General features: G+C 46.7%; 1 protein-coding gene across 2 annotated transcripts in view; it reads left to right on the top strand.

Annotated features, from left to right (window-relative positions):
* Positions 1–13306, top strand: part of EPM2A (EPM2A glucan phosphatase, laforin) — a 242308-nt gene that overhangs the window by 133194 nt on the left and 95808 nt on the right. For both annotated transcript variants that reach the window (XM_063917946.1, XM_063917945.1), the window contains 2 exons: positions 3285–3459; positions 12979–13220. In XM_063917946.1, coding sequence (XP_063774016.1) covers positions 3398–3459; positions 12979–13220 — 304 coding nt within the window. In that variant the 5' untranslated portion in view covers positions 3285–3397. The remainder of the gene's footprint in view (positions 1–3284; positions 3460–12978; positions 13221–13306) is intronic.

The following is a 13306-nucleotide window of genomic DNA, read 5'->3' as shown; positions in this document are numbered from 1 at the left end:
GACTGGTTGATAAAGAGATAGTATACTCGTAACTAGTATGTATGTATAAAGAAAGAAAAAAAAACCACGGTTAGGTCACTGGTATATACAATTATGGACGGGCTGCCGAGTGCCGACACAGAGGTAGCCACAGCCGTGAACTACCGCACTGTACTGTGTCTGCTGCTAATATATAGACTGGTTGATAAAGAGATAGTATACTCGTAACTAGTATGTATGTATAAAGAAAGAAAAAAAAACCACGGTTAGGTCACTGGTATATACAATTATGGACGGGCTGCCGAGTGCCGACACAGAGGTAGCCACAGCCGTGAACTACCGCACTGTACTGTGTCTGCTGCTAATATATAGACTGGTTGATAAAGAGATAGTATACTCGTAACTAGTATGTATGTATAAAGAAAGAAAAAAAAACCACGGTTAGGTCACTGGTATATACAATTATGGACGGGCTGCGGAGTGCCGACACAGAGGTAGCCACAGCCGTGAACTACCGCACTGTACTGTGTCTGCTGCTAATATATAGACTGGTTGATAAAGAGATAGTATACTCGTAACTAGTATGTATGTATAAAGAAAGAAAAAAAAACCACGGTTAGGTGGTATATACAATTATGGACGGGCTGCCGAGTGCCGACACAGAGGTAGCCACAGCCGTGAACTACCGCACTGTACTGTGTCTGCTGCTAATATATAGACTGGTTGATAAAGAGATAGTATACTCGTAACTAGTATGTATGTATAAAGAAAGAAAAAAAAACCACGGTTAGGTCACTGGTATATACAATTATGGACGGGCTGCCGAGTGCCGACACAGAGGTAGCCACAGCCGTGAACTACCGCACTGTACACTGGTTGATAAAGAGATAGTAGTATACTCGTAACAACTAGTATGACGACGGTATAAAGAATGAAAAAAAAACCACGGTTAGGTGGTATATAATACAATTATGGTTGGACGGACTGCCTGCCGAGTGCCGACACAGAGGTAGCCACAGCCGTGAACTACCGCACTGTACACTGGTTGATAAAGAGATAGTAGTATACTCGTAACAACTAGTATGACGACGGTATAAAGAATGAAAAAAAAACCACGGTTAGGTGGTATATAATACAATTATGGTTGGACGGACTGCCTGCCGAGTGCCGACACAGAGGTAGCCACAGCCGTGAACTACCGCACTGTACACTGGTTGATAAAGAGATAGTAGTATACTCGTAACAACTAGTATGACGACGGTATAAAGAACGAAAAAAAAACCACGGTTAGGTGGTATATATTATAATACAATTATGGATGGACGGACTGCCTGCCGAGTTCCGACACAGAGGTAGCCACAGCCGTGAACTACCGCACTGTACACTGGTTGATAAAGAGATAGTAGTATACTCGTAACAACTAGTATGACGACGGTATAAAGAACGAAAAAAAAACCACGGTTAGGTGGTATATATTATAATACAATTATGGATGGACGGACTGCCTGCCGAGTTCCGACACAGAGGTAGCCACAGCCGTGAACTACCGCACTGTACACTGGTTGATAAAGAGATAGTAGTATACTCGTAACAACTAGTATGACTATGACGACGGTATAAAGAAAGAAAAAAAAAACCACGGTTAGGTGGTATATAATACAATTATGGATGGACGGACTGCCTGCCGAGTGCCGACACAGAGGTAGCCACAGCCGTGAACTACCGCACTGTACTGTGTCTGCTGCTAATATAGACTGGTTGATAAAGAGATAGTATACAATACTACTAATATACTGGTGGTCAGGCACTGGTCACCACTAGTCACACTGGCAGTGGCACTCCTGCAGCAAAAGTGTGCACTGTTTAATTTTAATATAATATTATTTATCATGTACTCCTGGCTCCTGCTATAACAACCTGCAGTGCTCCCCAGTCTCCCCCACAATTATAAGCTTTATATACAATACATTGATGTGCAGCACACTGGGCTGAGCAGTGCACACAGACTGAGTCACTGTGTGACTGTGTATCGTTTTTTTCAGGCAGAGAACGGATATATTAAATAAAACAAACAACTGCACTGTCTCTGGTGGTCACTGGTCACTGTGGTCGTCAGTCACTAAACTCTGTCTGCACTCTGCACTCTCTTCTAATCTACAGTATCACAGCAATCTCTCTCTCTCTCTCTCTCTTCTAAATCTAATCTAAATGGAGAGGACGCCAGCCACGTCCTCTCCCTATCAATCTCAATGCACGTGTGAAAATGGCGGCGACGCGCGGCTCCTTATATAGAATCCGAGTCTCGCGATAGAATCCGAGCCTCGCGAGAATCCGACAGCTTCATGATGACGTTCGGGCGCGCTCGGGTTAACCGAGCAAGGCGGGAAGATCCGAGTCGCTCGGACCCGTGAAAAAAAAAGTGAAGTTCGTGCGGGTTCGGATTCAAAGAAACCGAACCCGCTCATCTCTAATTTTTACTGATCTGGTAGAGCTTTAACAACATACTATATTGAAGGAAAGAGTAAATAGCCATGGAGGCTTGAAAGCCATTTCTGTCTAAGCCATTCACACGTTTTGTTTCTGGTAGTAGATCTGTAATGGATAGTGCAAAACACACCGATCTATTCCGTTAGTCGTGTTGGGTGATGTTAATTCACTGAAAGGAAAACCATTGTGCTTTGGCATTAAGTGCTTGATAAACTTACCAGACCATATAAAGTGCAGTATTATACATGATCGATTATTATTACCACAAGCTAATAGCCAGAGTAACCGCTGTGTAGCCCCCAGAGACGTCTGGTAACCCCCAGGTACATTTTGACGGTGAGCTGCTCCACTGTATCGTGTCAGTCAACCCTCATGCACCTTCCTAGCCGACGTTCTCATCTCACATCAATGGCATGTGTTGCTCTGCAGTTTTCACGTTGGTTATTCGCAATTGTTTCATTTGTCCAGTTACGATGCACCTGCACCACAGCAGCACGCGAACAGTTCACATTACTGCGATGTTTTAGAAATACTGCCTCCACTGGCCTAAAAGTCTATAATCATCTCTTTTTGCAGCTCTGATAAATGACCCCTTTTACCCATGACAGCAATAAGTGATATGTGTGCAGGCGGCCTATCGCACACCGTATATACCCACAAAGCCAGCGCACGACATGTGACGTACATCATGGGCTACACGATGCCAATGTCAAAAGTAGGAATTGGTCATAATAATGTGATTTGACCGCGTAGAAGACTTTTCCTTGCAATATATTTTATTTTTCATTCTGTATTCTATATGTATTTTTAATTGGTAGGTAATGGGCCGCATTACGACCGCTGCTGTGTTTACAATGAGAGCAACATAGTGGATGGAGTTTATTGCTACCCAATAGGTCATTGGATTGAAACTACTGGACATACTGATGAGATGAAGCACACTACGGACTTCTACTTCCACATTGCGGATAATCAGGCCATACACTTCTCCAGGTATTATCAATTCAAATATGAATGTGTGGAACACTATTTATAGAGCTCTCATTATTACTAAAAAAAAAATCAAGACAAATGAGGATATCTTCCCAAGCTACTAAATGAGACACCCCATCAGTTCCACTGAACCTATTTAGACAGCAGAACACATACTGTACACAGAATATATACTGTATGCAGGTGAAACAGCGATCTACCAACCACTCACTCCTCGAGGGACACCGACCCACAGGCGGGAGGGTGAGAGAATACGAAAAGCAAGCCTATCCTGCAAAACTCTACATGGTTGTGGGGTATGAGGATATCAGGACTATTTTGACAAAAACTGCTCTATTTAAAACCTGTCCTGTTATCATGAAAATGTGGTTTGTGCTGAGTAACTTCAGAGATTATCAGTGTCATGTCCGCTAGTTTATATTACTTTTAAAGCCCTCTAACATAGCTCTATAATACACACACATTCATTTAGCAAACAGATACCACAGACTCCTGTTATAATGACAAGAAAAACATCAATGGTAATTCTACATAACTAGAATACAATTTCTAGAATCAATTAGCTGCTGGGCTGCAGTGTCCTACCATATATTATGTAGCGCCTAACGTGACCACTGAAATGGTCATAATTACATTTTACTACTATTTCATCTTTTGCAAATGTTCATTTATAATACTTCATAATAAAAATACATAGTCAGTATTGTATCCAACTTACAAATCAAACACGTACTCTGCAGCAGAACAATATCATAAGACGTTGACATTGTAACAAACAAAGGGGGACGTGCTAAGCAGTGATAAAAGTGGAGAAGTTGTCCATGACAACCAATCAGCTGCTCTGTATACTTTCATAGTATTCAAATTATAAATGTAACATCAATGCTGAGCGGTAGCCATGGGCAACTTCTCCACTGGCTCACTTCACCACTTTTATCATTTCTTAGTACGTGTCCCTCAAATTTTTTAAGAAATTGTAGGCAACCTTGGAATGTAAATGTATGACAGCTGCCGGAACAACACAAAACAGAATCCTTGGGGTATATTTACTAAGATTCGTATTTGTGTCGATTTGGTGGGAGATTAAATACGAATGACATCGAATGTGTGAATTTGCAACTTTTTACATTTTGTACGCCTCATTTACTATGCTGTCGTATTCTGCATTTTCGTGTTTTCCGATGTCGATGTCTTTCTTAATTTCGGCTAGTGTTTTACGGGAGTGATTAGTAAAACACTGCCGAACTTAACACAATGAATCTCGTTCGGATCTGTGAGATCTGTGCAGGGCTTCATTGTGTACCTTAAAAAACTGTTTAAAGTGTTAAAAATCAGGAAAAAAATTGCGTGGGGTCCCCCCTCCTAAGCATAACCAGCCTCGGGCTATTTGAGCCGGTCCTGGTTGTAAAAATACGGAGAAGAAATTTACAGGGGTTTCCCCATATTTTAACAACCAGCACCAGGCTCTGCGCCTGGTCCTGGTGGAAAAAATACGGGGGACAAAAGACATAGGGGTCCCCCATATTTTTAACACCAGCACCGGGCTCCACCAGTCAGAGAGATAATGCCACAGCCGGGGGACACTTTTATATTGGTCCCTGCGGTCCTGGCATTAAATCACCAACTAGTCACCCCTGGCCGGGGTACCCTGGAGGAGTGGGGACCCCTTAAATCAAGGGGTCTTCCCCTCCAGCCACCCAAGGACCAGGGGTGAAGCCCAAGGCTGTCCCCCCCATCCAAGGGCGGCGGATGGGAGGCTGATAGCCTTTTGTGTAAAAAAAAGAATATTGTTTTTTGTAGCAGAACTACAAGTCCCAGCAAGCCTCCCCCGCAAGCTGGTACTTGGAGAACCACAAGTACCAGCATGCGGGGGAGAAATGGGCCCGCGGGTACCTGTAGTTCTACTACAAAAAAAATACCCAAATAGAAACAAGACACACACACCGTGATAGTAAAATTTTATTAAACATACATGCACACTTACATACATACATACATACTTACCTATGTTGACACGAAGCAGTCGGTCCCCTTGTCCAGTAGAATCCAGGGGTACCTGTAAATAAAATTATACTTACAAAGAATCCGGGGTAGATCGGTCCTCTTCTTAACAGTTATAATCCAGGGACTTGGTAAAATAAAAAAGCGGAATACCCGAACCACGCACTGAAAGGGGATCCATGTTTACACATGGATCCCTTTTCCCCGACTAGCGGGACCCCCCTGTGACTGCTGTCAAAGAGGGTCCCTTCAGCCAATCAGGGAGTGCCACGTCATGGCACTCTCCTGATTGGCTGTGCGTTCCTGCACTGTCAGTCAGGCGGCGCACTGTAGATACAATGTAGCGCGGAGGCGCAACATTATATCCAATGGTGGGAACTTTGTGGTCTGCGGTAAGCCAACCACAAGAGTGACCCCACTTAACCTCGTGGTCTACCGCAGACCGCAAAGTAATTGGGTATTTTTTTGTAGTAGAACTACAGGTACCAGTGGGCCCGTTTCCCCCCTGCATGCTGGTACTTGTGGTTCTCCAAGTACCAGCTTGCGGGGGAGGCTTGCTGGGACTTGTAGTTCTGCTACAAAAAACAATATCCTTTTTTTTAACAAAAGGCTATCAGCCTCCCATCCGCCTCCCTTGGATGGGGGGGACAGCCTCGGGCTTCACCCCTGGTCCTTTGGTGGCTGGAGGGGGGGGACCCATTGATTTAAGGGTTCCCCACTTCTCCTGGGTACCCCGGCCAGGGGTGACTAGTTGGTGATTTAATGCAGGGCCGCAGGGACCAATATAATAGTGTCCCCCGGCTGTGGCATTATCTCTCTGACTAGTGGAACCCGGCGCTGGTGTTAATAAAATACGGGGGACCCCTACGTCTTTTGTCCCCCGTATTTTTTGCACCAGGACCAGGCGCAGAGCCCGGTGCTGGTTGTTAAAATATGGGGGAACCCCTGTCAATTTCCCCCCCGTATTTTTACAACCAGGACCGGCTCAAAGAGCCCGAGGCTTGTTATGCCTAGGAGGGGGGACACCACGCAAATTTTTTTCCTGATTTTTAACTCTTTCACACCCCCTTCCCACTGATAGGCATGCACGGATCCGTAAGATCCATGCATGTTTATCAGAACACGTTAAAAAAAAGCAGGTCTATTTGAAAACTGTTTTTTTTTTACAATTTGTATTTTTTCACGGCAGTGTTTGGCTATTGCCGGCAGTGATTGGGAATTCAAATTTTTAGTGAATTACCGAGTTGTATAAAATAACAGGTGTGTTTGACCGATGGTGTATTCATTCGTATTTTTTTTCTTTAACTTCAAAAAAAATACGAATGCCTTCATCACTGCCGAGATTTGAGTTTAGTAAATTCCCGAGATGACACTTTGATGAAAAAATCGGGAGCTTAGTAAATATACCCCCAGGTGCTAGCACCGAGAAAGAAGACACACATCACATGGCGCAACACTCAAAGGGAAACAGGCTATCCCTACTAAAAATGTACTATTATCACAGCTCCAACAATGGGCCTGATTCAGAGGTGGACGCAGTGTACACAGCAGCTGTGTCTCTGGTGTGTGTTAATATCCTAATGCAGCAGAACCATTCTTGTGTAACTAGATGCCTCCTGAAAGCACCTGTGATCCGCTGCTGCATCTGAAAAAGCACCATCAGATTACTTGCGAGAACACTGGCTCTCTGAGTATTCCTCAGGTTACTCAGAACAGCCATCTGAGATCCGTAGCTGGGGCCAGTAATTCTACGTCGGAAGACTGCAGACACTGGCCAGCCATGTCACTCTACCTAAATGGCTGCAGTCTGCCAATCAGCATGCGACATCACAGCGCCCATTCGGCACATGTGCAGTCCTGCCACCATCGGTGTGCATATGCAAACCATTGGGTTTGTGTACAACACCATACCCTCCAACTGTACCTTTTTAATAGGTACAGTACATTTTTTTCATGGTCTGTACCGATTTTTGGCTCTCCAAACTTCCATTGAAGATATAGGAAAATGGGCGTGGCCACGCCCCCTTTACCCGCGGCCACGCCCCCTTTTCAAATTTGTACCGATTTTTCTGTGTAAAATGTTGGAGGGCCCAATATCCACACACCTGGGTTTTATCTAGAATGAGCGGATCAGTTTTGTTGAAAACCGAACACACCCAAACTTTGGGGTTTCGACTCGAGTTGAATTGAGTCCCAGTTAGGGTCACTTTGGGGCCAGCTTTCAGTTCTAATAACTGAATGTGGCATGTTTTTGATGACACGTAAGTCCCTTCCTCTTGATTTAATGCACCATTTCACACTGGAGATGACTGGAAGTGAATGTTATTGATGTCAATAATACTGTAGGAACCACAACAGGTCCAAAAATTACCTGATTTTGTCTGCTGGTTTTATCTGCTTTTATCAAGTTTAAAGAAAACCCAAACACTTCAGGTTTTTTTTTGCCAAAACCTAACCAAAACATTGGGATCCACTCACATCTAATTTTAGCACCATACATCCTGTTAATTTTGTTGATAGCTACTGTATGCACTCAATCAATATACAAACTATTGTTTTCTCCCCCTGCCCCCCCTTTATTTTAGCCTGAAGTGAGTATATCTCCTAATATAACATCTACTGTATGTCTTTCTGCTGCGGGGTACACTGGACTCCACAAGGATTAACATCAGGGTGTAGAGTAGGATCTTGATCCGAGGCACCAACAGGCTCAAAGCTTTTGACTGTTCCCAAGATACACAGCACCGCCTCCTTTTTAACCCCGCCTCAGTTTGTGAGTTGGTGCCATGCAGTGTGCAGGCACTTTACAGGTGGCTGCCTTAAGCAGCCTTTTCAGAGTTTATTTTACTAAGACTGAACAGAAGAATTTGTATGAAGACTTCAAGGGCTGCTGCTGGCAAAGTCTCAGAGACTTTCCAGCGTGCAGCTCCATCACCCCCAGCGGCGCTGTATACTCCCGAGCCGGGGTTGCCGGGTCACTGCAGCGGAGACGCAGGCTTCTTCCTAAATGTGAGTCACACACACGCCACCGTCTCCTGGATCGTGGGGCCGCAGACAAGGGGGCGGTAAGGGGCTCCTGTGCCACACTTTACCGCGATCCAGAGTGGCCATAGGAGGCGGGCAGCGCGCGTGTTGGCGTGGACACTGAGTACTGGGCAGCTGCTCCATTAGCCACCAGGGCATTATTTTGGGCACAGGTCAGGGGGACTTAGTCGATATGGCTCATTCTTCAAGTGTCTGATGATTCTGAGCCTGAAACTGTCTCCAAGAAACCGGATAGGTTTAAGCGTAAGAAGGTGGTTAAACAAGTTTTACCCTATTCTAAACACCTGTATGACATACGTCAGGAATACTGGGAAAATCCGGGGACAAAATTTACACCGAATAAGAGACTGTTGGCTCGCTATCCTCTCTCTGTGGAGGTTTGTACAAATTGGGAAACTCCTCCACCTGTAGATTCTCATGTGGCGCGTATGGTTGTTTCCTCCGCTCTGCCAGTAACTACCGTCACTTCTCTGAAGGAACCGATGGATCGTCATGTGGAGGGCTGTTTAAAAGCGATTTATACCCTTACGAGGGCTGTGCAAAGGCCAACTATTGCAACAGCTTGGGCTGCTGTAGCTGTTGAGGCGTGGGCTCAGGAACTTGAGGCGGAACTGCCTTCTGATGCATCTGAGCATGCTCAACAATGTCACTCATATATTGCCACGGCTTCTCTGTACCTTAAGGAGGCGGCCTCCGATGCCGGGGTGCTCGCGGCCAAGGCTGCTACTGCATCCGTTTTGGCCAGACGTATCCTTTGCTTGAGATCCTGGTCGGTGGATTTGGATTCCAAGAAAACCATGGAGGTGCTTCCGTTCAAGGCAGACATTCTCTTTGGAGAAGACCTCAATAAGATTGTGGCTGATCTGGCTACTGTTAAAACAGCTTGCCTACCTAGTACGGCTCCTTCCACACAGAAGGCTAAAAGTACTTTCCCTCTGCCCTTTCGTACTCCCGGTAAAGCAAAAGGTCAGGTGTACCCAAAGCAAGCTCGTGCTTCCAGACCTGCCAAGCCCAGACCGAAGCGTGCTGGGCCCCCCGTCAGCCAGTGTCCAAAACTGACAAGCCTGCCGCATGACGGGACGGGCCTTCCTCTGGGGGATCCCAGGGTGGGAGGCTGACTTCTAGGTTTTACCCAGGAATGGTTGAAAACCACTTCAGATACCTGGGTGAGGGAAGTCCTCGCTCGAGGTTACGCCATACCTTTCAGAAATCGCCCCCCCCCCCCCTCATCGATTTTGCCTGACAGATGTGCCTCTGGATCCGGCAAAAGCAAACACGTTGCACTCGGTGGTTCATTCCCTCCTGTCCACAGGAGTGGTGGTACAGGTGCCTCTGACCCAGAGGGGCAAGGGATTCTATTCACCGCTGTTTCTAGTCCCGAAACCGAACGGGTCCTCGAGGCCCATTCTCCATCTGAAGTCCTTGAACAAGCATGTGCGGGTCTCCAAGTTCCGCATGGAAACTCTGCGCTCTATTGTACTGTCCATGGAGCCTGGGGACTATATGGTCTCCCTGGACATACAGGATGCCTACCTACATATCCCTATTGCGGTATCTCATCAGCAGTACCTGCGGTTTGCGGTTGGCAATCTTCATTACCAATTTCGGGCGTTACCCTTTGGTTTGACAATGGCTCCGCGAGTATTCACCAAAGTTATGGCGGTCATGATGGTTACACTCCGCCGTCAAGGGGTCAGGATACTACCATACCTAGATGATTTGTTGATCCTGGTGAGTTCCCCAGAACTTCTCTGCTGTCATCTCGATTTGACGGTCCAGTGCATGAAAGCCCACGGGTGGCTGATCAACTGGAAGAAATCCTCCCTGGTTCTTGCTCGGAGCATGGTACACCTGGGAGCATTATTGGACACCCACAACCAGCGGTTGTTCTCGTCTCGGGAGAAAGTCCTGAAACTTCAGGACAAGATCCGTTGCTTCCTATCCTGTCCGCAAGTGTCGAGTCATTCGGCGATGCAAGTGCTAGGTCTCATGGTGTCGGCTTTTGACATGGTGGAGTATGCTCAATTCCATTCTCGCCCTTTGCAGAAGTTGATTCTGTCCAAGTGGGACGGCCTGCCTCACCGGATCAGATTTCACATGATCTCCCTATCTCCGGAGGTCCGCCTGTCACTGAGCTGGTGGCTGCAGGACCAACAATTGAGCAGCAGTCGTCCCTTCTGGATATCCAACTGGGTCCTGCTGTCGACGGATGCCAGTCTGAGAGGTTGGGGCGTGGTGTTGGAACCACACTCTCTTCTGGGTCGGTGGACCAAGGAGGAGTCGCTACTCCCGATAAACATTCTAGAACTGCGGGCAGTGTTCAATGCGTTGACAATACAGAACAGACCAGTTCAAGTACAATCGGACAACGCCACCACGGTGGCATATATCAATCATCAGGGCGGCAGTTAAAGCCGCATGGCAATGAGGGAAGTATCAAGGATTCTTCAGTGGGCAGAATGCCATCTGCCGGCCATATCAGCAGTGTTCATTCTGGGCATTCTGAACTGGGAGTCAGACTATCTCAGTCATCAGGACGTGCACGCTGGAGAATGGAGCCTACATCCAGAGGTGTTTCAACTTCTCGTGGACAAGTGGGGTCTCCCAGATGTGGACCTGATGGCGTCTCGACACAATCACAAGGTTCCAGTCTTTGGAGCAAGGACAAGGGATCCTCAAGCAGCGTTCGTGGATGCTCTGCCAATCCCGTGGAACTTTCGGCTGCCGTATGTGTTCCCTCCGGTGTCACTCCTGCCCAGAGTAATATGGAAGTTCAAGCAAGAAGGAGGAAACCTACTCCTAGTCGCTCCAGCGTGGCCCAGGCGGTACTGGTTCTCCGATCTACAGGTCCTCTCGTTGGATCGTCCCCTTCTACTTCCACAACGACCAGACCTCCTCATTCAGGGCCCTTGTGTTTACCAGGATTTGGCCCATCTGGCTTTGACGGCATGGCTCTTGAAGCTTCCGTCCTGAGGGCCAAGGGTTTTTCTGAGGCGGTCGTTTAAACTATGTTGAAGGCCCGTAAGCCGGCTTCTGCTCGGATATACCATAGGGTCTGGAATGCTTACTTTACTTGGTGTGCGTCTCACAATCATGACATTTTCAGGTTTAGTACGGCCAAACTATTGGCTTTTCTACAACAAGGTCTGAACTTGGGCCTGTGTCTGGCTTCCCTCAAGGTTCATATCTCTGCCTTGTTGGTTTGGTTTCAGAGAAAGATTGCTACCCTGCCTGCTGTTCATACATTCACTCATGGTGTGTTGCGGATTCAACCTCTGTATGTGCCACCTGTGGCCCCCAGGGATCTGTCAGTGGTTTTGGAGGCCTTGCAAGAGTCACCGTTTGAGCCTCTTACATCTGCTGACCTTAAGTGGCTTTCCCTTAAGGTGTTATTCTTGCTGGCTATCGCTTCAGCTAGAAGGGTCTCGGACTTGGGTGCCTTATCCTGTACGTCTCCCTATTTGATTTTTCACCGTGACCGGGTGGTTCTTAGAACACGGCCAGGTTATTTACCCAAGGTGGTGTCTTCCTTCCACCTTAACCAGGAGATTGTGGTTCCGGCCTTTAATTCTCCTGAGTTGTCTTCCAAAGAGCGGTCTTTGGATGTGGTACGGGCTCTCTGTATCTATGTGAAGAGATCTTCCTCTGTTAGGAAATCCAATTCTCTTTTTGTGTTGTTTGGTTTTCACAAACGTGGCTGGCCTGCTTCCAAGCAGATTTTGACCAGATGGATTAGAATGGTGATTGCACATGCTTATGTACAGGCTGTTCGTCCGGTTCCTGCTACCATCAAAGCCCATTCTACTCGGTCGGTTGGACCTTCTTGGGCGGCCCACCGTGGTGCAACCCTTGAACAATTGTGCAAGGCGGCTACGTGGTCCTCAAGGATCACGTTCATTAGGTTCTATGCCTTTGATACCTCCGCTTCCCAGGATGCTTCCTTTGGATGCCGGGTTCTTGTGCCCGCTACAGTGCATCCCCTCCCATAAGGAACTGCTTTAGGACATCCCCAATGTTAATCCTTGTGGAGCCCAGTGTACCCCGCAGCAGAAAATGAGATTTATGGTAAGAACTTACCATTGTTAGATCTCTTTTGCGAGGTACACTGGGTTCCACAAGGAGCCCACCCTGACGCACTTAGCTTCTTTGATTGGTATTGGCATAGCCGCTGGCACCCTCTACTGCGGTGAGTGTTTGGTGTTATGGGCTATGAGCAGTTGTCGTCTCTGGTACCTGCTACTGCATTGGGCTGGTTAACGAAACTGAGCTCACTGGCATGGAGGCGGGGTTATAGAGAAGGTGGCGCTGTGCATCTTGGGAACAGTCAAAAGCTTTGAGCCTGTTGGTGCCTCGGATCAAGATCCTACTCTTCACCCCAATGTTAATCCTTGTGGAGCCCAGTGTACCTCGCAGAAAGAGATTTAACAACGGTAAGTTCTTACCATAAATCTCAGTTTTGCTTCTTAAATCTAGAATACTGCCTAATATCTATCTGGGAAGCTGCCCTCGTCAGCTGGAACACATCACAATAAAGATGAAACATGAATTAGGAGTGAGCGCTGTCATGAACTTCCAGACTGAGTGGGACCTAGTGCAGAATTCAAAAGGCTGCAATCGGTATAATGAACCTATGAGTCCAGATACTATGTTCAAGTTATATAAAGAAGTTGGACTGACGTACATATGGATCCCCACACCCGATATGAGTACAGAAGGTAGGTAAACTATCTCTGGTGGATTTCTAATTGTATTGGTTTGAGTCATTAATGTTATGTCTTCAGTAAGTGTGATTTACAGGTCA

The sequence above is a fragment of the Pseudophryne corroboree genome, chromosome 4 (genome assembly GCF_028390025.1).
Source record: "Pseudophryne corroboree isolate aPseCor3 chromosome 4, aPseCor3.hap2, whole genome shotgun sequence".
Classification (NCBI taxonomy): domain Eukaryota; kingdom Metazoa; phylum Chordata; class Amphibia; order Anura; family Myobatrachidae; genus Pseudophryne; species Pseudophryne corroboree.
Note: the sequence above shows the minus strand (reverse complement) of the source record. Positions and strands in the feature narration are given on the sequence as shown.